The 26,048-nt window shown below is 41.3% G+C and overlaps 1 protein-coding gene across 1 annotated transcript; it reads left to right on the forward strand.

The window, feature by feature from the left end:
- tubgcp6 (tubulin, gamma complex associated protein 6) lies at window positions 1–25,948 on the forward strand. The gene is made up of 24 exons (XM_053481672.1): window positions 1–191; window positions 3,140–3,964; window positions 6,410–6,573; window positions 10,283–10,499; window positions 11,144–11,305; window positions 11,489–11,610; window positions 11,715–11,778; window positions 11,857–11,966; window positions 12,771–12,862; window positions 12,985–13,124; window positions 14,021–14,167; window positions 14,868–14,949; window positions 15,486–15,574; window positions 17,570–17,685; window positions 17,811–17,949; window positions 18,238–20,125; window positions 21,099–21,266; window positions 21,396–21,564; window positions 22,053–22,194; window positions 22,388–22,582; window positions 24,029–24,161; window positions 24,819–25,032; window positions 25,131–25,324; window positions 25,534–25,948. Exons 1-24 carry the CDS (start codon window positions 138–140, stop codon window positions 25,623–25,625), a joined length of 5,718 nt encoding a protein of 1,905 aa, XP_053337647.1. The 5' UTR covers window positions 1–137; the 3' UTR covers window positions 25,626–25,948.
- The last annotated feature ends 100 nt before the right edge of the window (window positions 25,949–26,048 follow it).

Genomic DNA, 26,048 nt, shown 5'->3' on the forward strand with positions numbered 1-26,048 from the left:
TATTTTTTATTCAGGCGCTATAGCGGCCTGAGTCTAAATTAGACGCGATAGTCAACTCCAAGTAAATTAAAACGACTACTAATTAGCCAGGCTTTTCTTATTTCCGGTTTGAACAATGCGCGCGATAGGAGTAACGGATGCAAACACAACAACAACATTGCAGTGCTGCTGTAGAGTCCAGAAGCTGCCGGGTTCGTGCACCACACACACACACACACCACTGCAGTCAGCTCCTCATCCTCTAATAACATTTAATATGTGTTTAGACCACGATGTGTTACAGTTAGAACGCAGGTTCTGAGCTCAGGTCCTGGAGAAACCTAAGAATAGATCAGATTCTGCTTCATTGTCATTGTGCAAGGTAAATGTTCAAAGCCAATGAAGTGCACTTGGCATCCAACCAGAAGGGGATTAAGTGGGTTAGTTACAGTGAATAACACTGTGGTAAATGAAGGTATGGGTCCATATGTCCAGAGGGTAGAGTGATTTATAACAGCAGTGCAGTAGGTAATAAGAATATGGTATATATAGAAATATACTGTATTCGAGGTGGTATCATAAAGATTAGCTCTGTTTACCAGCTTAGTTTTTTCACCCTACGTCCTTCCCCAGATGCCTTAAAATCTGGCAGTAGAATTCGCTATTGATGGTCTGGCCCTGGGGACGAATTCTCAATGCATAAGACGATGAGCATGCATATACATTCAATTTGAAACGGTCTGAAATGGGCAAATGTTAAACAGTATTTTTTCCTGTCAAGCTATGGACTTGCCTTTTTCGGTTGTAAAGCTGATGGGCTCTTCCACTGTCAAGACTGTTGTATCGTCTCAGGGTCGTACATACTGTATACACCCAAGTTTTATCACCAGTATTGATCCTCAATGTGAAGGTTGGGTCATCCACGAGACACTGACTTCTTGGCAGATGCAATGTTCTTTCGATTCCTGGGTTAGCAGTACTTGGCAGCAACACAACACATGTTCAGTTCACATGTAAGGATTGCCTGGACTGTTTTGTGTGACCATTGGCAGCAATGTTGTGGATTGTATCATCGTGCACAGGTTGCCGGATGGCTTTGACATTTTTGTGAATTGAGTTTGTTGAAAGTCTTTCTATGTTCTTCCACTCTCAAAGCGTGAAGAATTTCACATTCGCTGTTTGCTCTAACTTGCTGTCCATGATGAATAAGCAGACGTGGTAATGCATGTGGTCAAAATAGCACCAGATGCACAGCTCCTGATGTACATGGGATGATGTTTTTTGGCTCTGACTTGCTCGTCGGTGCTTCCTGTGATTGTATGCACACTTTTGTGCTCCCATCTGTTGGTGTGTTAAAAAACTAATTTCTAAACTTTTTGATAACTGGAAACATTGCGGAGTGAATAAGATGTGTTAAGAAGATAACATGCTGTTAACATTATTAACAGTTATGTATCGCAATTCTTTTGTGTGGCAATTCCTGTGTCACCATACTGACTCATATTTATTTAAAAAAAAATTATACATATAATTTATGTACTTTTGCATTTGATGGTAAAATATTGCTGTTCCTCTTTAAACCTAGTTTAATTTGCTCTAAACTATTTACACTTTGTCAGGCAGCATACTTTTTATATATATATACTGTGATAAGGTGATACTTATAGAGTCTCGATACAGATCGAATCTGCACCTTGGTAGGTAATGGGTGACCCCCGCTGATTCCCATCCCTAGTCTATACAGAATTAATATGGCTGGAATATACAGTAGTGCAATGATAAATATGCTGTTAATGGTGGGATGAAGCAGTGCAATATAGACAGAATGTAACAGTGTATTGGTGTATTGGTTAACATTGTGTGATCAGCTGTTAAGTGTGGTAACCACCAGAGGAAAAAATAAAAGCTATTTTTCAGTCTGTTTGTGAAGGTGCTGAGGCACTTGTAGCACCTGCCCCATGGGAGAAGGGTGAATAGTCCATGATTGAAGTGAGAAGTATCTTCGATTATGCCTCTCTACCTTTGCAGACACCGTTTCTTGTAACTGTCCTCAATGTTAGGGAGCTGAAGACTCTTATGATGTTTTTCAACACCCTCTGAAGTGGTTTGCCTTCTGAAGCAGTGCAGTTGCCGTCCCACACTGAGATGCAGTTTGTACGGATGCTCTCAATGGTACAGCGCTAAATGTTCTTGAGTATCCTGGAGCACCTGTGGGACTTTATAGTCTTCTTAGCAAATACAGGTGCTGTTGTGCCTTTCTGATCAGGAGAAAAGACTTCAGGGACCAGGTGAGGTCATCAGAGATGCAGACAGCGAGGAACTTAAAGCTGGGTACTGTACACACTCAACAACAGCTCCACTGATGGGAATGTGAACATAGGTGTGATTGCCAAGCTCCCCTTATTGCTTTCTCTAAGAATGTGTAGGACAGGGGGTTCTTTTGGACTGGGGCTAGGAATGTGTGTGTGTGTATAATAAAACAAGCAATGATTACACCATCTGGCAAAGCTTTCATGCTGTTCTATGGCACAATTATTACTATTTGCACTGTTGGCATTCACTGCAGTTGCACATCAGGGGTTGCACTGCATTTCACTTAGTATTATTATTTATTTACCCCCCTCCCTGTTTTTTAACATTTACTCATGAATTATACTTATTGTATAGGCTTTCATATACAGAGGGCCAAAAAATGTATACACACTGCAATAGTTATCTATGCTTTAAAAAAAAAAACTTTAATTGAATTATGGCGGCAAGCATGTGGTACAGTATTATTATTTCCTCTGATGGTGTGATGGTACAGTAAGAAGAGAGGCATATTTTTTTTCATGTTGAAGTGTGTATACATTTTTTGGGCCCTTCTGTATATTCTGTGGCTTAGAGTGCACTAGTAACTTTCTTACATTTGCATTGTGTCTACTGGCTATACGTAAGCTCTATTGTGTGCAATCACATTTACAAACCTGCATTTGGGAAGTTTGGAATTACCCTCGAGATCGGTAAAGTATCATAAAAACCACCCAACCACCTATCTAACTAACTAAATGTGTCCACGCCATTTCTCTGACAATAGTCAAATGTCCAGGAACTTTTGGCAGCCTGTTGTATGCCAGGGACATCATTAATAATGTAATTGTGTTTATTTCTTCTCTTGCAGGTGACATCGTACACTGATCAGGTCATCATGTATCGTAACCGTGGCATATCTGAGATGTCCTCCTGTCCCCCGAGCAGCAGCAGCATTACGGGTCTCCTGTTTGCGCTCTGTGACAGCAGCCTCTGTGGAGTGTCATGGAAGCGACGCTCTTGTGGAGGTGTTTCCCGCGCGGCACTCCTGCGCACCCTCCGAAAACGTGCCTACACCACACTGCTTTCCAAACTTTTCCAGGACAGCTCGTCCAAACTCACCTCATCGACGGCAAACGCTTTAGCCAGCACACCCTCTTACAACAAAATGCTTATGATCTCCTTCGACCTCCGCGTCTTGGGCCGCACTGAGGATGCAGACAGGCTCGAGTCCCTCCTGGGTCAGTTGCGTGAAGCAGGCCGCTCCTCCGGTCTGACTGAGCTGGACTCGGTGCTGGAGCTCTTGGCACAGCTGGCAGGTTCAGGTCCTCCTCCTGTGTCCTCTTTCAGCAGGGACTGCATGCGACGGGAACGGCCTGTGCTGCGCAGACCTCCACTGCCGGGTTACCTTAGCGAGGAGCTGCAGAGACTGGAGAGCAGGACCTGGGCTCTAATGTGTGAGGAGGAATGGGGAGCGTTTGGGGGAGTGTGTAGGACTCTAAGCATTTTGGACGGTCCACCAGGGACTGGACTGTTTGGTTTAGAGAGGAGACTGGAAGGTGAGGAGAGGTTTGAGCGGGACACCAGAATGTCTCTTTTTGGAGCTCTGCAGCACTCGCGCACAACAGATTTGGACGTGCGGCTGGACTTACCACCGGTGCCCAGTAATGCAGATGTTACGGGACTATATATACGGGTAAGAGATCGCCACTTTAATCCGTCAGGAATGGTTTGGTTGAGGGTCATTTTGCGTTTAGGCAAAACTTTAGATATAAACATGTGATGTGTTTGGTCAGTCTGGTAATGCTAATTTGTTGCTTGTTGATGTTAAGGAAAAAAAATGTTGATGTCAGTTGTTGCTCTCAGCACTGAACAACGAAAAAGCAAGAGCTTTTCATCTCATTCATTATCATATTAATGAGATACCAGATGTGGAGATGGCCGACATTGGATTTAAAGTTCCAAAATGCCTTACAGCTCAGTGACGGTGGAAACTTGCAGTGTTTCCCCTAGAAAATTTTTCAGGGTGACGAAGGCTTTTAGTGTACACGCTAAAATGTTTTGTTTAATTATTTTTTGAGCAGTACAAGACTATCAATTGGTAAGTTCCATGAGTTTATGACAGTGTAGTGCTGATTCAGAGAGGCCAAGCCATTTGTCATTTCAGTAGCACTTTGTCTGTAGTTTAAACATGCCCATTTGTGTGTCCTACACATTCACGTCCTCACGTTTTTACAACGTCATTGGCATTTGCACAACTGTAATATGGGCCAATATGTATCGTTCTATTAGTGTACTACAGAGTAGTGCTGATTTGGAGAGTCCAAGCCCTTTATTCAATAATAGTATTTTCAGCAGCACTTATGTGTTATTGGACAATTACTGAGAGTGAACATTTTTGTGTTGCTCACATCAAATACCAGTTTTAAATAACTGTTGTTTAAATACACTGTATGTATAAATACATTGCCTGGCCAAAAAACAAAGTCACACACTCTAAGATTGTGATTTTGATTACAGCACACAATGTGGTGGCTGTTTAACATGTGAAAATGATTCCTCATGCTCCCAGAAACACTATTACAGTCTGAGTCCTGGAATGTGCGTGCGCGGCCAGGGAAGAAAAACTCCATAAATGAGATGACCTGAATGTACTAAATGAGCAGGTTATCAGCTGACTTTATTTTATTGCCTCATAACGTTACTGAAGCAACTCCAGATCATAACACTACCTCCAGAGGCTTGTTCAGTGGGCACTATGCACACATCATGCATCGATCTGAGCTCATCAGACCACATGACCTCCAAAATTCAATCTTTATTCTTCTTAGCAAATAGAAGTTTTACCAACATGTGGTTTGTTTATGGCAACACAGCTGTTTAGTCCCAATCATGTAAGTTCATCACATTATATGCATGTGGATATGCACTTACTTTCACTATTACACCTTGGGCACAATTTTTTTATTTATTTTTTTACTCTTCAACTTTTCAAAGTGTTTAAAGTAATCTCCATTTATGATTTTTTTCATACCGACAGTATTAAACATCGACTATACAAGCCAGTTGCCAACATTAAACATTCATTAATTATGATTTTTTAAAATTATTATAAGTAATTATAATAATTATTAATAATAATAAATTTTAATTAATAATGATTATTTATATTATTATTATTATTATATATTTTATTAATTATTATTAATTCAGTGAGATAGCTAATCAAAACTTCGCAAAACTGCATCCCTCTGATCACACATTCAGTTGGCTTTATTTGGGATTAAAAAAATGCCTGTCATGTAGGCATGGCGGGGGTCTCGTTGGCATGGCGACCCATCATGCCTGCATTTTTATATGGGAACACTGACCTGGACTAGCTATTTGTCTAAATGTTAACCGGTACTTTGGCATTCATTGGGAAGAGTTTGAGTTGAGTGTACAAATGAGGGCACGATGACTATGATGACCGATAACCTCGGGTCTCCAGGGTTGGACATTTAAATCTCACTTCAAGACTGTGAGTCTGGTGTTTGCATGTTCTCCCTGTGCTTGGTGGGTTTCCTCAGGGTACTCCAGTTTTCTCCAACAGTCCAAAAACATACCCTGTAGCCCTATTGGCATTTCCAAGTGTTTGATAATATGAGTGTGGTGTCCTCAGCAACATAACTTCCCCTACCGCAATGACTGCAGCTGAAAGGTCACAGGTCGTATGCATAATAAAATGCATACAATAATGGCTTGAATAAGTAAGTGGATTGATGGTACAAAGAGAAGACCAACCTGAAGGACTTAATCACTGCTGTGTCGTCCCACTGACGCCGAGATGAAGTTAAAGTTAAATGCACTACTATCTCCAGGTAGTATTTGAATGGTATAGTATTGAATAGCATGTTTGAAAAGCATGGTGGGAAATTTGCTAAAAGAGTTGCAACTTGGAAAGTAAACTCTTGGCTGCTTGTGAAGCTGTGCCAGTGAATGTGTTAATGATAAAGATTGTTGCTTTTTCCTTTAGGGTTGGTACTACTCTACATTTTTAAAGATAATTTTGTGTTGATGAAGTTCAAGATTTTGAAGGTTCTGAAATCAATGTTTTAAATATTTTACTCAAAAATAATAAAAGCACTATTTTTCGGTCCAGGTTCCTCAGGGTTTGGATCAGTCTGAAGATGAAGGCTTCCAATCTGCGTCTAATCTGACTCCCGACTCGCAGTCTGAGCAGAGCCCCAGTCCTGAGCCTGATGTGTGGGAGGCCTTACGAACGTTTGTACCTGCTAGACGTCGCTGCTGGGAAAACGTGGGCTGGTAAGAGCAAGAATAACCTTTGTGAAGAACCGGAGCAGGAATTATGTGTCTGTCAGACCTTCCTCTCTTCCTAAGGCTGCATCTTCTGTACTGTCTGAGCTAGAAACTAATCGTACATAAAGAACAGTAACTGAAAGGTGACTCACATACAAAGGTTACACAGGAAATTTGGAAGGGTCTGTGGTTGTATCCCTATATGTCTTATATCCTTTGTAGGATGTCATCATTTCAGAATGCAAACTTTTTTCTATATTAAGAAGTGCATGTCTAAGCAGCAATAAAAGCACATAGTGTAAATATACATATGAAGTGTATTTGTCAAATCCTAAGTAATTCCTTAATTATGCCAAAAAAAAAAGATAACACAAAAGATAAAAATAATATTATTATTAACCTGTAAAGATCTAAGGTGCCTAAAGAACATCCAAAATCCTAAGCATTGCTTGAAAACTATTTTCTTAAAGGGTTAACATTAATAACATTATTAAATTATTAACATTCACTAAAACCTTAATTTCCCAGCCACTGAAGCAGATAAGAGCTTAAGCCTTTGCCTTTTATTGTAACTTATTGCCTTTGTCCTAATGTTTATTAATATTATTTGTTCTTTAAGAAAATGCATAAATCGAGCTGGACGAAAAATGTTGACAAATGTGCTTGTTTTTTTTTTTCATGCCATATCTTCATGTTTTCTGGTAATGCAGTAACTATATCTCTATATAGATGTTTGTCCTGTGTACACAGTTAGTGTATGTCATCATCATCATCTTGTTACTAAAGATGTCGATGGATGTACTTGCCAAAGCACTCAATGCGCACAGCCTCGATGCGCTGTCTGAACCCACAGATGGTGGCAGCGGCAAGAAAATCAGTGCCAATCCTTGGCCACACACACTCCCTGCAGATCTTTCTCTTGTGAGTTTCTCACAGTCATGCCTCAGATACAGTATGTTTCCCTCAGGTACTGTTGTATGTGGAGCGCTCTATGCTGTCGCTGGGGTAACCAGTCCCTGTGCCAGGTCACTCCTTGTAGCCACTCATGTACTTGGCTCTTCAGTACGCCTTGCACAATGTATGCATTGTAGCATCTCATAGCCAAGAAGAAGAACAGCCTCCTACACCATTCACAATTCTTAAATTGATAATATCCGACCAGCTGATCTAGCAAATTCAGTTTGGGAGCAGTCAGACATGCTGGCATTACAAACTTGGTTTGGTTGCACTCTTGCTTCCTTCTCTTACTTTTCTTGACCCTTATGGGAATTAAATAGACTCATAAAAAACCTTGAGTGAGCTCATCCTTTAGAGCCAATGAAGCTTTCTTGCTAAGCATTTTGTTTTTGGTGCTGTAGGCATCTACTTTATGCATCCAGCACTGAGTAAAAGGGATGCATATGGGATCAATAGAAGGGTCTTTGCTAGATCTATGATGACAAGGTGAGAAGATGCTTAATAGAAAACCGTTGGACAATAGTAAAGAAAGCAGAAGATTGAAGAATAAAGGACTTTATAATAAATATTAATTGTTGTAGCGCAATTTCATTACATAAAATAAGTTAGTCATTATTTAGATTAACATTATTATAAAAAAAGAAATTGAGTGTCATTAAAACATTAAATTTCATTTTAGTGTTTCAATACTTTTGGCCACCACTGAAGGTCAGAATACCCGATTATTATCATTATTGTTGTTGTTGTTGATAACCACAATATTATTATTATTATAATTATTATTATTATTATACATCTATTTATTATTTATAGTGCTTGTCTGGAGCCTATCCGAGGGAACCTAGGGATCAAGGCAAGGAAACACCCTGAATGTGGTGCCATCATATTGCAAGCCACAAGCACACACACCCATACACTCAGTCATATATTATGAGCAGTTTGGAAACACCAGCCAAAACACTGGCTGTCTTCGAACAGTGCGAGGAAACTAAAGTACCAATCAAGCACGGAGGGAACATTACGCATATATATATATATATATATATATATATAGAGAGAGAGAGTCAGACTGTCAATGCTGGACCAACAGTGCTTACCATTAATCTGGAAATTATTTTGTTGCCAATAATTTCTCCTTGCTGGCAGTTGGAGAATACAAAGCTGAATGAAAGGTAGCAGTTCCTTCACTATAACAGGTGCCCACTTGTTGCTGGATGAGGTTCCTCTTTTGCTTTGCTCTGCATATAAAGTTGTTACCATTACAAATCGCAACACACCTCCTCCGAACATAGGAAATAAAGTTACGTCAACAGGTGTGTCGTTATTTACTCATTTTGTTCTCACGGCATGGATGATGGTTTCTCATTTTCCAGTCAAATTGGAATCTGGCAAACTTGCTGAAATCCTCCTCCTCAAACATGTCTTTTACCCACTACTTTGGCACACGAGTCAACAGCCTGAATATTTTGTTAGACAGAATGTCCGAATCTTCCAAGTAATTGTTGTTTTTGTCCAAGAAACTGCTGTACTCTGTGTCAGTGTCACTCGCCTCGTTTATGTCTTCAGCTATTGCATGGACATGACTTTCCCCACCATTAATTTCAAAATATCACAATGCAGTTCATATGGTTTAATATAGACTCACTGGGAACTTCATAAGGAACACCTATACACATATACATTTGTGCACTAATTCAGTTACCCAATGATGTGGTGGCTGTACAATGTATGAAATCATGGAGGTACAGACCATGATTTTGGTTCATGTGGTCGAAATGTGATTGTAACTGTGGTTGTTTTTTTCTTTCAAAAAGGACTGAAAATGTAAAAACAAAGAGTCAACAAAGAACCTTTAGACAGTTTGAAAGGCAACAGTAACTCTGATAAGTCTGGGAAAGCTACAACATTTTGAACCTTGAGGAGGACTGTCTACAACAGCAGAAGACCGTGTCAGGTTAGACTTCTGTCAGCCAAGAACAGAAAGCTGCGGCTGTATTGGACACAGGCTGAACAAAGCTGAACAGATGAAGCCTGAAACAAGGCATCCTGGTCTGATAGATCTTGAGGCACACAGATGGAAGTCTCAGAATTTGGCACCAACTGCATAAGTCCATGACCAAACCTGCGTTGTGTTAACAGTCCAGGCTGGTGGAGGTGGTGTAATGGTGTGGGGAATGATTCCTTGGCATGCTTTGAGACTGTTAATTTTGAAGTCCCCGCATTAATGCCACAGCTAATGCCTCATGTGAATCCCCTTAAAGCTCCACTTTACACATTTTCTGATGGCTACTTCCAGCATGATAATTCGTTACGAAGAAAACTGGTTTCATGAACATGACAATGAGTTTCCGTGACCTTGCCAGTCACTGGATGTGAATCCACCTTTCTGATGGGGCCTGGAAGTGCACCTGAAAAATTACCAGGGGTAGCGCGGTATAGTCATGTCTACACAAACTAGAATCTCAAAGGAATGTCTCCAACATTTTGTGGAATCCATGCCGTGAAGAATTTGGCTGTTTCGAGAGCAAAGCATGGCCCTGCACAGTATTAGAACTAATTCTCATCGAGTGTACATTATTTTATACGAGTTTATTATTGGCATAGAAGTGATTCAGATTATCCTTACTTCTGTCTTTCAGCAGGTAAACAACCAGTAATAGTAGGACATTTAATCCATCTAACCCATTTCCCAGCTCGACATTTTTTTCACTCGTGTTGCCTTTTTTTAATCATTGTCTCTCGCATTCTGTCTCTCCAGTCCTCCAGGTCAGAAAGAGCCTCCATATCTGACAGAAGCAGGCAGAGAAGCATTCGATCAGCTATATCGGCTTTGGGAAGGCGAGATGAGGAATATGCTCTCCTCTCAAACTCCTTCTCCTCTCCTGCCCTTGCCTTTGGACTGCCAGACTCAGCTGGTTAAAGACCTCCTTAACGTACTTATAGGGGTGGCTTCTGTTACATTTCCCCTCAATGAGGTAATCACACTCTCCATTGCACAAGAGAATGGACGAATAAACGATAATGCCGTTAATCACATAGCTTTTTAGAAGCATCTTTATTAGTGTGACGTTTCAGAGTGAGGATATGTGCTGATATGGAAAAAAAGTGGCTTATGGACATAATGTAACCATGGCGACAAGCCACTTTTTTCTACTTTTGTCCAATTGGATGTTAGAGAAGCAATTCCTTGCAGTGAGGAAAAGGCTGCTTGCTTGCAGAAATAATAACATACCTAGCTAGATATTACGTTTGAACAAGAGATGTAGTTGACTGGTTGTTATGGTTACAGTATACAGATCATCTGAGCTGCTTTTTTTTTCTCTCATCAACATGAAAAGTGCTGAGTTTTTTTTCCTACTCAAAAAAGTGCCACGTGTTTAATTAAATAACTGTCTAGCCATCCATTAAAGTACAAGTCTGAAAGTAACATTGATTGATGAGAAGTAATTTTTGCTTCCTCCAAGCTGAGGAGCACGTCACTATGCCTCGACTAGATGTAATGAAAACACTATTTCATATCTCTAGCATGATGATAAGAGTATATTTCCAAATGCTTTAAGAATCCTGTGATGCTACACTTCTGGACTTCTGTGTGTACAAATCTTTTCCTCTGTTCCAGTCGAGCGTTCAGTTTGATGTGCGTGCGGACGTGTGCGTGTCGGGAACGTCCCCAGAGAGCGTGTCGCGCCTGTTAGAGGAGCTGGCGCAGTACGGCACACATTACCTTCGCCTGAGCCGCTTCTCTCTGGGCTCTGCTGATAAGAAAGGCCTGGTGTTTCAGGTAATGGCCCTCTATGCATCGTCTCTAACCTTGGTTTTTTTTTTTTTTTTTTTTTTTTTTTTTACGCCAAGGACGAGTTGCTGTCCAGGGCTGGTCTGGCATCAGCTTTCTGTCCCATCCTAATTTGTATTTTAAGACAAATGACGAACCGAATAATGGTGTGATTGTTTCTGTGTGTGTCAGGCATTTACAGGTGGCCTGCGGCGCTACCTGCATTACTACAGAGCGTGTGTATTGTGCACGCCCGCCTCTCTCAGCCTCCTCACAATCGGCTTCCATTTCCGCAAGCTGGGTCGACAGCTCAGGTAAGAGCCGTGGCTTTTACAGCGTTACGCCTTGTTTTAGTTTTATTAAGAGGGTGAACGCCGGTGCGACAATGCTTATTCTACCCTCTCTGGGTGTGGATCAGGTACCTTGCAGAGCTGTGCTGTGTGGACGGTGCTGCTGGGGCACGCCAGGCTACGTTCCCTGTGGTAAGTATCGTTAGGGGTTGGTTTTAAATCATATATGAGGTGCTGCTTGTAACAGGTGGAGTTGTGCTGTTCCTGTAGGGGGTGAAGCTTCTCTCGTACCTGTATAACGAAGCACAGAGCAACTGCAGTAATGAGAACTACCCTGTGCTGCTTTCTCTGCTTAAGAGTAGCTGTGAGCCTTACACACGGTCAGTGCTTGCCCCCCCCCTTTCTTCTCTTTGTCTCTCTCTCTCTCCCTCTCTTTATTTATCTCTCAGTCGATCTATCTATCCATCGATTGAGTGCGTTCTCTTTATTTTCGGATCAGTCCTCCAAGAAGTACATCGACAGCTTTTGGCCAGAGATGAGCAGACACTCTTTAAATGAAGCCAGTTACAGCCTGATTAAACAAATTCTAAATTATGAGTCCCTCGCACGTAGTCTAACTTTGAATTACTTTCCTCTGGACTGCTGAAATGTACTCGGGAAAGAGTTATTGATTTAGTCGGGAATTGATTTTTCCAGAAATTATTTCCAGGACATATGGTACATCAAGTTAATGGGAAACGCTGAGGCTGATGGGGTTGAGTGTAATCTAGCACTGCTCTTGCTGAAGGTAGTGAGTCTCAGCTTAAATGATGACATTGCTTCAGGCTTACGTAGCAGATGCATGCCCTATTCAGAGATGAACATCTCTACATAAAGGTCTCGTACTCGGTTTACACATACTGAAAAAAGAATTCGTCAGGATACCTCCACCGGGCAGCTTTTCACCGCTGTAAATGAAGTCGGCACACAGTACATACACTCCATAAAAAGCGCATATTTGTGGAACCTACACTTGTTTGCACAACATATCGATTGGAATTATTTATGAATTCTGCTTTGCTCTTGGTATTCATGACACTCTCGCCTGAAGCTGGTCAAACACTAGTGAAATTTGAGGTTGAGGTTTATTTTCTTCCAGCAAACAATGCTGAAGCAGATCAATCTGTTCTAAACACCATGTGTAGGTTTGTATCAGACTGGGTGTACAGCGGAGTCTTCAGAGACGTGTATAAAGAGTTCCTGATCCAGGTGAACGAGGACTACCTCAGCTACAGAGGTGAGCGTGCATGTTTGGAAAGGAACGTTTCACTGTCTAACTACAGCAAATGTATACAGCGCAAATGCTGATTGAAGTTTGTTATGCATTCCGAGCACGACTCTCCCTCTGTCTCTTTGTAGATAAGCATTTCTGGGTGCAGGGCTACACTCTGATCTCGCAGGATGCGGAGGACTGCGTGCCCGTGTTCCTTCGCCATATCGCCAACGATGTTTATGTCTGTGGAAAAACCATCAACCTGCTGAAAATCTGTTGCCCACAGGTCTGATGTTCAAAGTCAAGCACATGCTGTGGTGTTGCAGAAACAAAAGTCTGCTATTTGCATAAACCTTCAGCTCGCCTGGTGTTAGCTAATCATTTAAGTGCATCTGTGGCGGCCTGGGAAAACCCATCCACGTGATCCTATTTTGTCATTTTTCTACTATATGTTTCTAGACCTGAATACTACATCTTTTGCATGTTATCTAAGTTAGAAGTAAAGGGGTTAATTTACTTTCTGCCAGGAGTAAAATGATTGAGGGAATGATTGAACGATTCCATTTTAGTGACCGCACAGGAGCAACTGATTGTACATACATCTACTTGCCTATAAGACTATACGGCACATGGGGTGGCTCAACAGGGGCTGTAGTGGTTTACAGGTTACGGTTAGGGAAGTTACTGATCAGGTTGGAGGTTCAGGCCCCAGCACCAAGCCACAAGCTGCCACTGTCGTGTGCTTGAGCAAGGCCCTTAACCTTCTTTGCTCCAGGGGCACCGTATCTTGGCTGACCCTTTGCTATGGCCCGAACTTCAAAGCAAACTGGGATTTGCAAACAAATAAAGGCTTCTTCTTCCTTGATGTGACATGTGGCAAGCAAGGTTTTAGACATCTTAGGCAGACTGGTCCTCACGACAAATCCTGCGTCAGATCTCGTTCTCTTGAATTCATTCCAGCTCAGAGAGAACATGAATGGGGCAATATGAAGATCACAGCACATGGCAATTAGTTTGACCAATTACACAGGGGACAAAAACATAAAAGATGATAATTAGAATAACACTGAACTGAAAGAATAGAAGCAATCAGGATTAAGCCTAGCGAGTGCCAGTTCCAGCTGTTATGGAGGTGGAAATGAAACCTAAGCCATACGTGTTCACATCCTGTCTCTCTGGCAGCATTATATCTGGTCGGAGGTGCCTGTGCCGCGAATCGCCGTGACATTCTCTCTAAGGGAGGTGGAGGAAATTGAAAGAGATTGTGCTGTGTACCGTGGCCGCATGGAGACCATTGCCAAGCACAGCGCCATCAGCAGAGAGGAGCAGGTACTGCGCTGGCACTGGCTGCAACAAATTCACAAATGTTTCTAGTCAAGTCAAGTCAAGTCAAGTCGCTATTATTGTCACATCACGTACTGGTACACTGGTACCGTACACGTGAGTGAAATTCTTATGTGCAAGCTACACAAGCAATAGTGGTGTACAATTATAAGAATAAATATACATATGGATAATACAGAAGTAAAATATAGTGCAAGTGTTATCAAAAAAAAAAGTGAGCATAAGTATACACATCTACACATACAAAATATACACACATATACACGTCTATGTATATATATATACACATACATATGTATACATATCTCTACATATGCACATACACACATATGCATACGTGTATATACCCATACACACACAATTGTGGGAGTGTTTACTTGTGTATAATGTAATGTGAAATGAGGCATTTTGGAGGAAAAGCTTTAGTTTTTATATTCTGTCCCACAACTCTTGGTTGTCTTGGGTGATTCTAGATGTGACAAAAAGCACTGATTTTTCACTTAAGGCACTGTGATGATCTGTGAGAAATTCATTAACACATTTTAAGCGGAATGCAGGACATTTAATGCTAGGGGGCTGAAATGTGCTCGTTTTTTCATGATGACTCTTATCCTCATTCTTTTTCCTCCCTATCTATTTCTCTTTTTCATTCTCTCTCTCTTTCTCTCTCTCGCTCATACTTTAGGCGTTGCGTACCGAGCTGGCACGCCAAGAGCTCATCAATCAGGTCAGAGAGTCAGCAGCCAAGACGCTGGAGAGCATCCGAGGTCAGCGCGCGCGTCCCCTGCACCGTATCCATCACAACACTCTTCTCTATCGCTTCTCCATGCTAGCGAAATGAGATACAGCCAGTTATATAACAAATGCTGCTCTCTTAATGAAATATGTCATCAGCTTATTGAGCCTCAAGACAAGTGAGACAGGAAAATATGATCTCAAGCTGAAATGGGGGCACGATGGGGTCATCTGCCGAACGAGCTTTTAGACTGTTAGAAAAAATAAAGCGCACAACTTAATTTGTTAAAAGTGAGTTCCAGTTTTATTCCAGTCAGCCAAGCAGAACAATTAGTCCAACCTGAAACACATGTCTCTGACACACTGCTCGACATATGCAGAGCCAAAAGTGCAACGCAGTCTTAGACCAGGCGTGTGCGCACATTTCCTGCAGGTAGAACTTCATGCATTCATAACCACATGCCAGAGTAACAAAGCGAGCCTAAAGGGAGTGAAAAGAAAAACAAAAGGCAAGTTAATGACCTTAAATGGTTGCTGTGAGCTCACTGTGCTCTTGCACCCCCTGCAGGCCGCCAGGTGTCACAGCGTCTGGCTGAGGAGGCTAAGAAGAGGGAACGCTTTGAAGAGCTGAGGCAGCAGCTAGAGCTCGACCAAGAGGTGAGAGGTTCAAGAGAACATAAGTGCTTGTCATTGTGGAGACATAAATGGAAAAGTATGTAATTAAAATTCAGGAGGAGTGTTGGCTAATTTATCCCAGAGCTTTAAGTACCCTGTCTGGCTTTTTAGTCTGCTTCAGGCACTTCACATCTGAGACAGTTCCTAGTTGTGAACATAAATGTAAAGTGTGTTGCATGAGATATAAGTGATTTTAGGACTACAAAGTATTTCTTATAGTAGGGATGGTTTCCTGAGTGTCAAATGTACATGTAATGTGGTACTTCGACTACACTATTGTGGCCATTAGAGCAGAGTTATGTCTCAGCTTCACAATCACATCTCAAGCAAATAGCAGTATTTTCCCTTTTAAGCATCAGCCTGAATTTCAACTCACGGTATTATTTTTTCAGGGTTGTTGTTTATGTGTATAGTTATTTATGACCTCTGCTACACAGCTATATTGATATTTATTGCAGAGGAGGAAAGAGTGTGATTTATGATTTGTTTCGTTTTTGCATTTAAAAATTCCATTAGTGAGTCCAGAATAGCAGCCTTTCTTTGTAATCATATAAAAGATTCTAATAATGAAAGATAAGGTGCCGGGGGATAGAATAAGCACATCAGTCTATTGATTTACTATCTTAAAACCAATTAATCTGTAACCCAGTTTTGGCTCTTTCATGGATAACATTACAATTAATTGACTAAGACAGAAATATGTGTGATAAGAAAGCTTTGTGTTACCTTAATCCTGTTTCACAGTTGGTGTTCATACAAATGATTCACCATCATCCTCATCGAGTGTGAATAGTTTAATGTCATTCTGCCTGCCTTAATCAAGCGAATGAACACATTACATACTACACAGGACTCTACAACAGTACATATTGGGTAAACATAACTTTACTGTTCTCTCATTTTGGTATGTGAGTGTTTTATGGTATTTTCACACTATCATAGTCTTTTCATATAATTTCCGTAACATGTTTGTGGAAACATGCTAACAGAAACAGAAGGAGAAACATGTGCTTTCAAATAAGTAGACAGATTGTGTGTAATTAGTTTGATATGAAAGAAACCAAAGAAAATCTGTTCGTAAAACCAGCAGTTTATACAAAAGAAACTCTTTGCTTGTCTAGACAGACTTTTGTACGTGACTTCCCTGGTAATTCCTATCCTAAAAAAAGGGTAGATATAGAGGTAATTAGATAGATGAGTAAGTAGCTAGATAAATAAGTAGGAATCTACAGTAAGTAGATAGATGACAAAGTAGATAGGCAAACAAGTATGAATCTAGTTAGGTAAATAGGAGGTATAGGAAGCCAGATAAATGGGTAGATAATTAAATAGTTAGATAGGTATATAGGTATGTGGGTGGGTAAATAAAGATGTTGGTAGAATTTGGGTAAGTGTGTACGTAGGTGCTTAAATAGAAAGGCAAGTAAGTAGAAATCTGGGTAAGTACATAGGAGGCTAAGTAAGTATGTAGGTAATTAAATAGCTAGCTATTTATGTTGGTAGCTAAGTAAACAGGCAGATTGATAAGTACTGTAAGTAGGAAGTTGGGTAAGGCAAGTAATTAAGTACCTAGATAAATAAGCACCTAGGTATGTGGATAAATAAACAGGTATAGAAGTAGGAGGTTGGGTAAGTGGGTAAGTAGGTGGTTATGTAAATAGGTAGGTAGATGGGTAAGGTAGTTAAGGGGGTAGGTACTGTAGATGGGCAAGTCTGTAGGTGAGTAAATAAGTAAGTAATTTAGTGAGTACTCAAATCTGTTAATATATATATATATATATATAGTGTGCATTCTGTAAGACTTAGAGTTTTGTAGATTAAACAACTGCAGGCAATTCTGTTCTTTTTACACTGTTTAACAAGAAAAAAAACATCAAATGTTTATTAAAGGTAATTTTAAGTCATGATTTGAGTCTATCACCAAGTTTATTTACTGTGATAGTACAGAAAAGGTGAATAACAGGAATCTGTTTGCAGTGGCGCAATGCTGTTAAAAGGAAGCAGCAGGAGGATGACTACAGTTTCGCCCGAGAGCTTAGAGACCGAGAACAGAGGCTGCAGGCCCTCGAGGAACAACTGGAGCGCAGGGCACGGTAAGACCAACAAGCTCCTGTGTTTCATTACCACTGCAGACATTCTCGTATACCAATCACATTGTATACTGTAACCTAGTTTTTGAACACTATGTGAAGTACACTGTGTGCATGTGTGTGTTCAGGATGGATTTGATAGCGCAGTACAGTCGTCTGTCTGAGGAGGCAGCTAAGAAAGAGCGCAGGGCAATGTGGAAAGTACAGAGGATAAGACTGCATGAAGCCAGAGTAAACTTCCTCCAGCAGGACCAACGCATCATACAGGTTGCTTGTGACTGTTATTGTAGAGCTTGGAGCACTTTTTCCATTTATTTAGATTGTTCTGAATTAGTGGTCTGTTGTACCCTATCATGCCCAGTGTAAACATCCTTTTAAATATCTGCCCTACTGCAATTTTGTTGTATTATAATATTTTTAATATTAATTAATTAATTTAATATTTAATTATTATTCTACTCTAGTGAGTTAGTGATTTAAAATGTATTTATTTATTTATTTTTCTTTATTTTCTAACCTGTTTAGACTGTAAATGTGACTATGGTTATGTTCCAGGCACTGCTTGAGCGGTATCCTTTAGGACAGGAATGCCCCAGTCAGGATCCAGCTCAGGAATCTCACATTCCTGAGATACAAATAAAAAATTTGCCCATGGAGCAGGAGCTCCACAATTCTGCTCTGCCTACTTGTACTTCTGTACCTCCTGCTGTTCTCCCTGGCTCCACCAGAAATGTTGATGCTCTGATTTCAGATCAAATTGACATTACAGATTTCCTCCCAAAACCGCAACATTGTGCAAACAGTGTGGCAGTTACCCAGGCTCTACAGGACATCAGCTCTGACCTCTCAGAATTCACCAGAAATCCTGACTTAGACTATGACTTTTCGTCACCCTACAGCCCGCTGGAATGCCTCAGGCCCCAGTCGTGCTCTACTCATCCATGCCTCTCCCACCAAGTCCTAGAGCCTGGGGCAAGTCAACATGACCCCCCTTCAGAAACTTCACATCATCAGGAGGATAGTGCTGCCTCGGGGCATGCGTCACAAGCTAGAGTGAGTGAATTGGAGCCAATGGAAGAGACACAAGAGCAAAACGTGGCCCGAAATAAATGTCTGGAGACAAACAAACTGTGTGAAAAGGAGTTATATGAAGAAGATAAGGAACATTCAGCATGTGGTGTGGAGTTGGAGCCAAAACCACCAATGGATAACATAGCAGAGAAGGCCAAAGATAGTGGGCAGCTTGCTCAGCCCCTTCGGACATCAGCTGAGAATATTCCAATAGATCCAGTTCTGATCATTGGCAGTAGTCAAGACTTTGATGTCCAAAGCAAATCTAAGAACATTCTCTCGGGGGTAACAAGTATTTCCTCCTCCAGTACTGCCCTGTGCCAGTCTGTTAATACTGACATAAGGACTGATAGGCTTTTTTCTGACACTGCTATGGTCCTCCCCTCACCCAGTATCCATGGTCATGCTTCTGATGCACATATTAAAGTCGGGGAGCTGGTTTCTGAAGTTACCGTGGCTGTTCCCTCGCCAAATATCCATGGTCATGCTTCTGATGCACATATTAAAGTAGGGGAGCTGGTTTCTGAGGTTACTGTGGCTGTTCCCTTACCAAATATCCATGGTCATGCTTCTGATGCACATATTAAAGTAGGGGAGCTGGTTTCTGAGGTTACTGTGGCTGTTCCCTTACCAAATATCCATGGTCATGCTTCTGATGCACATATTAAAGTAGGGGAGCTGGTTTCTGACGTGAGTACACCAACTGCTTCTCGAAATGTCCATGGGCATGTCTCTGATGCCCATATAAAAATTGGAGGGTTGGTTTCTGAGGTTCTTGCTCCAAAACCTTTGCAAAATGTCCATGGTCATGCCTCTGATGCTCACATAAAAATTGGTCAGCTTGTTTCTGAGGTCTCTACTCCAACCCCTTCCCCTAATATCCATGGCCATGCATCAGATGCTCACATAAAGGTGGGAGAGTTCGTCTCAGACGTTGCTCTATCTCAACCTCGTTGGAGCAAACATGGCCATTCCTCAGACAGCACTCTTGAAGTGGGCTGTCTGATTCCAGAAACCAAACAAACACATTCCCCATTGCCAGGCAGTGCTTACGGTCACTCCTCAGACTCCACACTAAAGGTCGGCTGTGTCGTATCTGGATTAGACCCGCTGCCTTCACCCCTCCCTGGTAGTGCATATGGGCATTCATCAGACTCGACACTGGGAGTGGGGTGTGTGGTGATGGGGGTACAGGTCCCTAAGAAACCCTATCTCCCGGGTAGTGCCTATGGACATTCTTCTGACTCAAGCCTGGGTGCAGGCTGTGTGGTACAAGGGATCAAGCCTGGAAGCTCTTACAGTGATGCCCCTCAGACAGGATTCAAACTGCCCACAGAGGACAAGAAAAAGCAAGACAGCCAAGAGGCACAAGGTAAAAACAAAAAACGTTTACTGATATTGCATTCTAACATTAAGATAGGTGGTGCCTATGGCTTAGTGGTTAGCATGATCACCTTGTATCTCCAGGATTTAGTGTTTGAATCTTGCCTCTGGTTTCTATTTGTGGTTGTATGTTAAGTTGTATATTTCTTTGGGTACTTTGGTTTCTTAACACAGTCCAAATCTTCCCAGGTGTTTCTAAATTGCTTGTAGTGTATGATTGGGGATGTGAGTTTGTGCACTTGTGCCCTGTGATGGGTTTGTGCTCAATCCTCGAATTTGTACCCTGCCTTGTACCCCAAGTTCCCTGGGATAGGAACAGGTCCAATCAAACAAAGGTAAATACAGAAAGAGAAATTGTTAGTACGGCTCGGGGACATGATGATATAATATCGGTATTGAGATAAACTGCGACATAATACTGTGTTCTGTTATATTTTTAAGCACTTCACACTGAAGTACTTAAACTGTAGGAGCTCAGCTTCTACAGTTCTCACTGAACCACACTAACAAGTAGTTAATGCCTTGAATAACAGAATTTATTGATTTATTTGTTTATTTATTTACAATTAAAGTTGAAAATTTACCATTCAATCTTGCTTTGGTGTATAATGAGACAAAACCTATATTGTGACGCAAAGATATTTTCGTCATATATGAAATCATAACATTTCAATATTAGTGCTATACTATAAGAACAGTAACAGTAGCTGCTGTACATTTTAGCACCTACAAAAACTAAGGCTTTAACAAGGCCCAGGAAATTTAACCGGTACAGGAATATATTTTAACATTTTTAGCATTTTTTAACAAGTTTATAACATATTAGTTGTTTACCAGCATGTTAAGGAGAAGAACATTACTAAGCACAGACTTATACCTTGATTAAAGCTTGTGGCTGCATTCCGCATTTCCACCGATTTCCAAAAATGTGATGTCTGAGCTTGTCCTTTTAAATGTTGCAGAAGCTACAACCGCTCCCCAAACTCAGCTGCTCACTCTGGACGAGGGTCTTACTGCCTGGGCGCAGGGGTTAGGACTGTCCCCCTTAGAGAGACCAGAGGACGACTATCTCATCAAGCTGGCCTCCCAGTACCATGCTGAGCAGTACGAGGATTCCTACAGGCAAATGAGTAAGTGTGTGTTAACCATAATTTATGTCTGTTGCGTGTATGATATATTATTACAATGCTTGAGGTGTTCATGTACGCCGATCACTTATACTGAACCCTATAGTCTTTGCCTTCGTGTGTGTTGGTTAGTGTCAGCCCCTGAAGCTCAGCTCCTACAGCAGGTGACCCGTGGGCCAAGCGGACTCCCAGCGGACTCCACTCTGCACTGTGCGACGGACTCTACTGCTGTGCAGCTGAGTGAGATGATGCCCCTCCCTGTGCTCATGAAACACTCGGTCACGACCCCACTCATCACACAGTGAGTGTATTAGCGTGGTTGTTAAAATGCTAATAGCTTTTCTTTAAGTAGGCTGTTTTGTTCTATTATCACTTCAGTTATAGTCAGTGATTTTGGCAGGGTTTGATGATGCTCGCAGTTTTGAAACTTGAAGTACAAATTAACACCTCAGAGGTGTTTTCCCAAAAGCCATTCCACCTGAATGCTACTGCAAGATTTTTTTATTTATTTTTGTTTGACAATTTGAATGCGCGTGTGTGTGTGTGTCAAAGTTGAAAGCTTATCAGTGAATCTGCTCTTCCCAACTGGCTCAAATATGCAGTGTGTTTACGGTACGGAAAAGCACAAAATGGGAAGATTTGGGAGTAGATTGAAGTCTTGCCCCTTCTGAAGGTGGTGTGTGTGTGTGGGTCTGTCTGGCAGAATAATTGCATCAGTTGTTTAATGTTGAGTAATGAATCTCTTTCTCTCTCTCTCTCTGCCCCCCTCCCTCCGGTCCTTCTCCTCAGTTTGTCAATGGTGAATAAGGCGGTGGTGGATTATTTCTTTGTGGAGCTGAGAGTGGAGAAACACTTTGAAGTGCTGAGGCACTTTTTACTGATGGAAGATGGGGAATTTGCACTGTCACTAACTGACCGGCTCTTTGAAAAGGTGAGAGCAGAACATCAGTTGGACAGCAGCCTGAAAAAAAAAATCTCGTTTAGAGCTTGTACCTCAAGAGAGAAAACGTTCCCTGTTTTTCCATTCTGTAAAATAACTTGAGGTTTCCAAAAAAGTGACATAATCTGTATACTAAAATGAGTGGAATTATTGTGTTAATGTGTTTGTATGTGTGTTTGTGCAGCTGGGCAGTGGGCAAACCCCTGGTGAGCTGCTGACCCCCCTGGTCCTGAACTCCATGCTGAACAAGGCCATGCAGTACAGTGTGCACGGCGACAGTGAGCTGGCCACTAACTTCACGTTCGCATTGCGCTACCTACCGGAGGTGTTTCACCCTCACGCTCCAGACTCACTCAACTGCCTCGAGCTGCGCTACAAGGTCACACAGACACCACCATCCCAGGCCCCCCTTTGTTTTGTTAATATTATCCACTTGATGCACTCTGCTCCACGGTTCTTTATAACCATAAACCTTTACAAAAAGGATAAAAATGATTTAATGATGGGGTGGATATTAAGTTTTATTAGGGGCAAACTCACCGAACAATTAAGTTAAATTCAAATCTGTTTTCTGTCCTAAGATAATAGTCTCATGTAGTACCCAGTACCATGTTTGAGTTACTGGGAAGCACCAATGACTGAGGACAGTCTGATATACAGTACTAAAAGTGCATATACTGGTGAATGGAAAGGAATGTGTATGTGAATTGATCCTGTAGTAGTTTAATCTAGCACATTATGCCCTCTTGACAAAAAGTTGTTTGTCTTAAAAATGTTCAATTGAAATGCTTGTTTACCCACCTGCTAAGCTACCAACCTACCTGCTAAGCTACCAACCTACCTACTTAATGACCTACCAAACTACTTTACTGAACTACCAGACTACTATGGTTAGGAATCATCAGTCAGCACCTGATATAATATTATCACAAGGTGTCAATTCAATAATTCAAAATTACGTTGAACTGGCAATATTTTGAAAAAAAACTGGGTCATACCTCAAACTTTTTGTACCGTGGGTTTATATAACAGCTTCACAATTGAATTAAACATGGGCAATTTAATGTAGCCCTTTTATTATAATTTTTAAAATTTTTTAACTTAACTTAAACAAAAAGCAGCGTTTTTACTGAGAAGCATGTATCATGTTCCTGTAGGATTATAAAGAAGCTCGGCTTTTACCGCGCGTGTTTCGAGACTGATTAACGCACGTGGTGTCTGAGACTGGTGTAATGGTATGTAATGAGTGGGTTTGCAAATAATTCAATCAGAGAGTTTGAAGAAAAAGGCGCTGATCGGAGGATTTTTAACGCGTGCAACATTGGATAATGTAAGGGAATAAATATGTTTCTGTTGCACTACTTTGAAGCTCATGCACTCGGCACACAGTCGGTGAAGTTCAAGGCTGATCGGTCATGGCTGATCGAACTGAAAAACAGGCAATTCTGGTTACTGGCTGATCTACCGATGCATCTCTATTATAAATCTAATAAATCATTTTAAAAATTTTGGTGTCAGTGTGGCGATACATGAATCAGCACACAAAAGAATCGATTCCATGATTAATAATAAAAATTATTACTCAATTTTTCTCTCCCCTCCACCTATCTACCTGCTGAACTACCTAGCAGCCAAGCCACCAAACCACCCAAATACCAGATTATCTACCTACCAACTGAACTACCTACTTGCTCACCTAGCAACTAATGCGTGCAGCAGGGTCGTTTTATATGTGTTGCCTGGGCTACTAATGTATACCCACTCTACATGTTTGGATTGTCACACTCGCTCTTTCCCTCCTTCTTTCTCTCTCTCTCTTCTCCAGGTGGACTGGCCTCTGAATATCATAATAACAGACAACTGTATGAATAAGTACAACCGCCTCTTCTCCTTCCTGCTGCAGCTCAAACACATGGTGTGGTCTCTCAGTGATGTGTGGTTTCATCTCAAACGCACCGGTGAGCTGCTCCTCACACAGGGCACAGTTCAAGCTTATGGCTTAAAGGAACATTTTTCCTGGCAGTTTTCGATTTCATCTGCAGCTTATGTGTGGCTTTACAATGTCGGGTGGTGGGGTGAGGTTTGGTGGGGTGGAGGAATAAAGCACTTAAAAGCTTGCTTTTTTGAAGCTCAAAAATGACAAAGAATGTCAAGTTCTTTTTACTATTATCAGGAAAAAAAAATCCAAGTTCTTCAACTGGCGGGTTAGGCTCGACCAGAGGGTTAAGATAGAAATCTATAGGCAGTCAATAAACAATTATGCTTTTTTTATTTGGTAGAATGTTTTAATCAATTATTTGGTCCACTTTATTCGGAATTAAGCTCTAAATGTGTTTAGAGACTTTACAGATAGATACAGGACTAATTTATGTAAATGTTTATTGGAATAGTTTGAAAAACTATTAAAACTACACAAAACTGTTTTGTTAATTTGTTCTCTCATGTCTTTGATATACTGGATTGTTAAAGTTTAGTGGCTGTAAATTGGAATTAGCAGTATGCAATCACATCCTTTTGTTTCTGTTTTTTTTTTTCATGATAATTGCAAATACATATGCTGGTATACATACAAGATCATGCACAGTTATTGAAATCTCTCTCTCTCTTTTTTTCAGCTGTGGTAAAGGGAGCAGGACGCTCTGTGCAGTTTCGACAGCTGCAGCTGTACAGACATGAGATGCAGCACTTTGTGAAGGTGATCCAGGGCTACATTGCTAATCAGATCCTGCAGGTCTCCTGGAGCGAGTTCACCCAAAAACTGAGCGGTGCCAACGATCTGGACGCCATCCATCACACACACGCAGAGTACCTCAACAGGGCCATCTTCAGGTTCAAGCACCACACCGCACGATAACACGTTCCACATTCGCACACGAGACGTTTTCACTTCACAGCACCTGAATTGATTAGAGGGCTTTTCTGTGCAGGGCTCTGCTGACGGAGAAAGCCGCTCCTGTGATGAACATCATCCACAGCATCTTCAGTCTGATCCTGAAGTTTCGTGGCCAGCTGATCGCTCAGGCCTGGCAGAGTCAGCAGGGCGAGGCCGTGCACCCGAGCTTCATTGCCATGCAGCAGTCTTACAACACTTTCAAATACTACTCACGCTTTCTGTTCAAAGGTGATCACACACATGCACACACCCAAGGCAAACATTCAGTTCTTACTGGTCATAAAGTTAGAGGTAAACATGATAAGTTTTACTGTGTGGCACGTAATTCTTATAATCCTAAAGGTAAAGTTTATTAACTTTATAATTTTTATGTGGAAGTTCTGCTTATGTCTGAAAAGCAGTATGAAGGAAAGATTTTCCTGTGTTTGTGTCTGCAGTGGTTTCCAAGCTTGTGGACAAAGGCTACCAGCCTCATTTAGAAGACTTCCTGCTGCGTCTTAACTTCAACAACTACTACAAGGACTCATGACGTATTTCTGCCTCTCAGTGAGAAAATGTTCATGAAATTCCCACTGAAGTCAAGGAGGCTTTCTGTATGCAAATGATCTGCTTCTAGCAGTAGTGTTGCTACTCTGGAATGAGTGATCGGTGCTGTAAGAGTTTGGAGTGTCAGAGAGGGAGAAATGCCATTAGCATTTTATTTTTTTTATAGTTGGATCAGCATTCAACTAGGCTTCAGAAATTCAGCAGTTTTGGGATTTACATTGTCTTGAGCATGTCTTCATTTTTGTTTTCTGGACACTGAAGTCATTATTGCCGTGTTAAATGTAAATAAATTACCAAGCACACAGATTTCTTTTTTTCTTTCCCATTTTGGTCAATTAAATGAATTAACATGGTTGGAGGTCGTGACCTATAACGTCATGCCGACAGTCATTACTGTGGGAAGTTA

The sequence above is a fragment of the Clarias gariepinus genome, chromosome 2, assembly GCF_024256425.1.
Source record: "Clarias gariepinus isolate MV-2021 ecotype Netherlands chromosome 2, CGAR_prim_01v2, whole genome shotgun sequence".
Classification (NCBI taxonomy): Eukaryota; Metazoa; Chordata; class Actinopteri; order Siluriformes; family Clariidae; genus Clarias; species Clarias gariepinus.

Coding starts and splice junctions, on each gene's coding strand:
- tubgcp6 (XM_053481672.1), top strand. CDS start 138: ATGCAAACACAACAACAACATTGCAGTGCTGCTGTAGAGTCCAGAAGC. Junction 11,611..11,714: donor AAGCTGGGTCGACAGCTCAG/GTAAGAGCCGTG, acceptor GGTGTGGATCAG/GTACCTTGCAGAGCTGTGCT. Junction 20,126..21,098: donor AGACAGCCAAGAGGCACAAG/GTAAAAACAAAA, acceptor TAAATGTTGCAG/AAGCTACAACCGCTCCCCAA.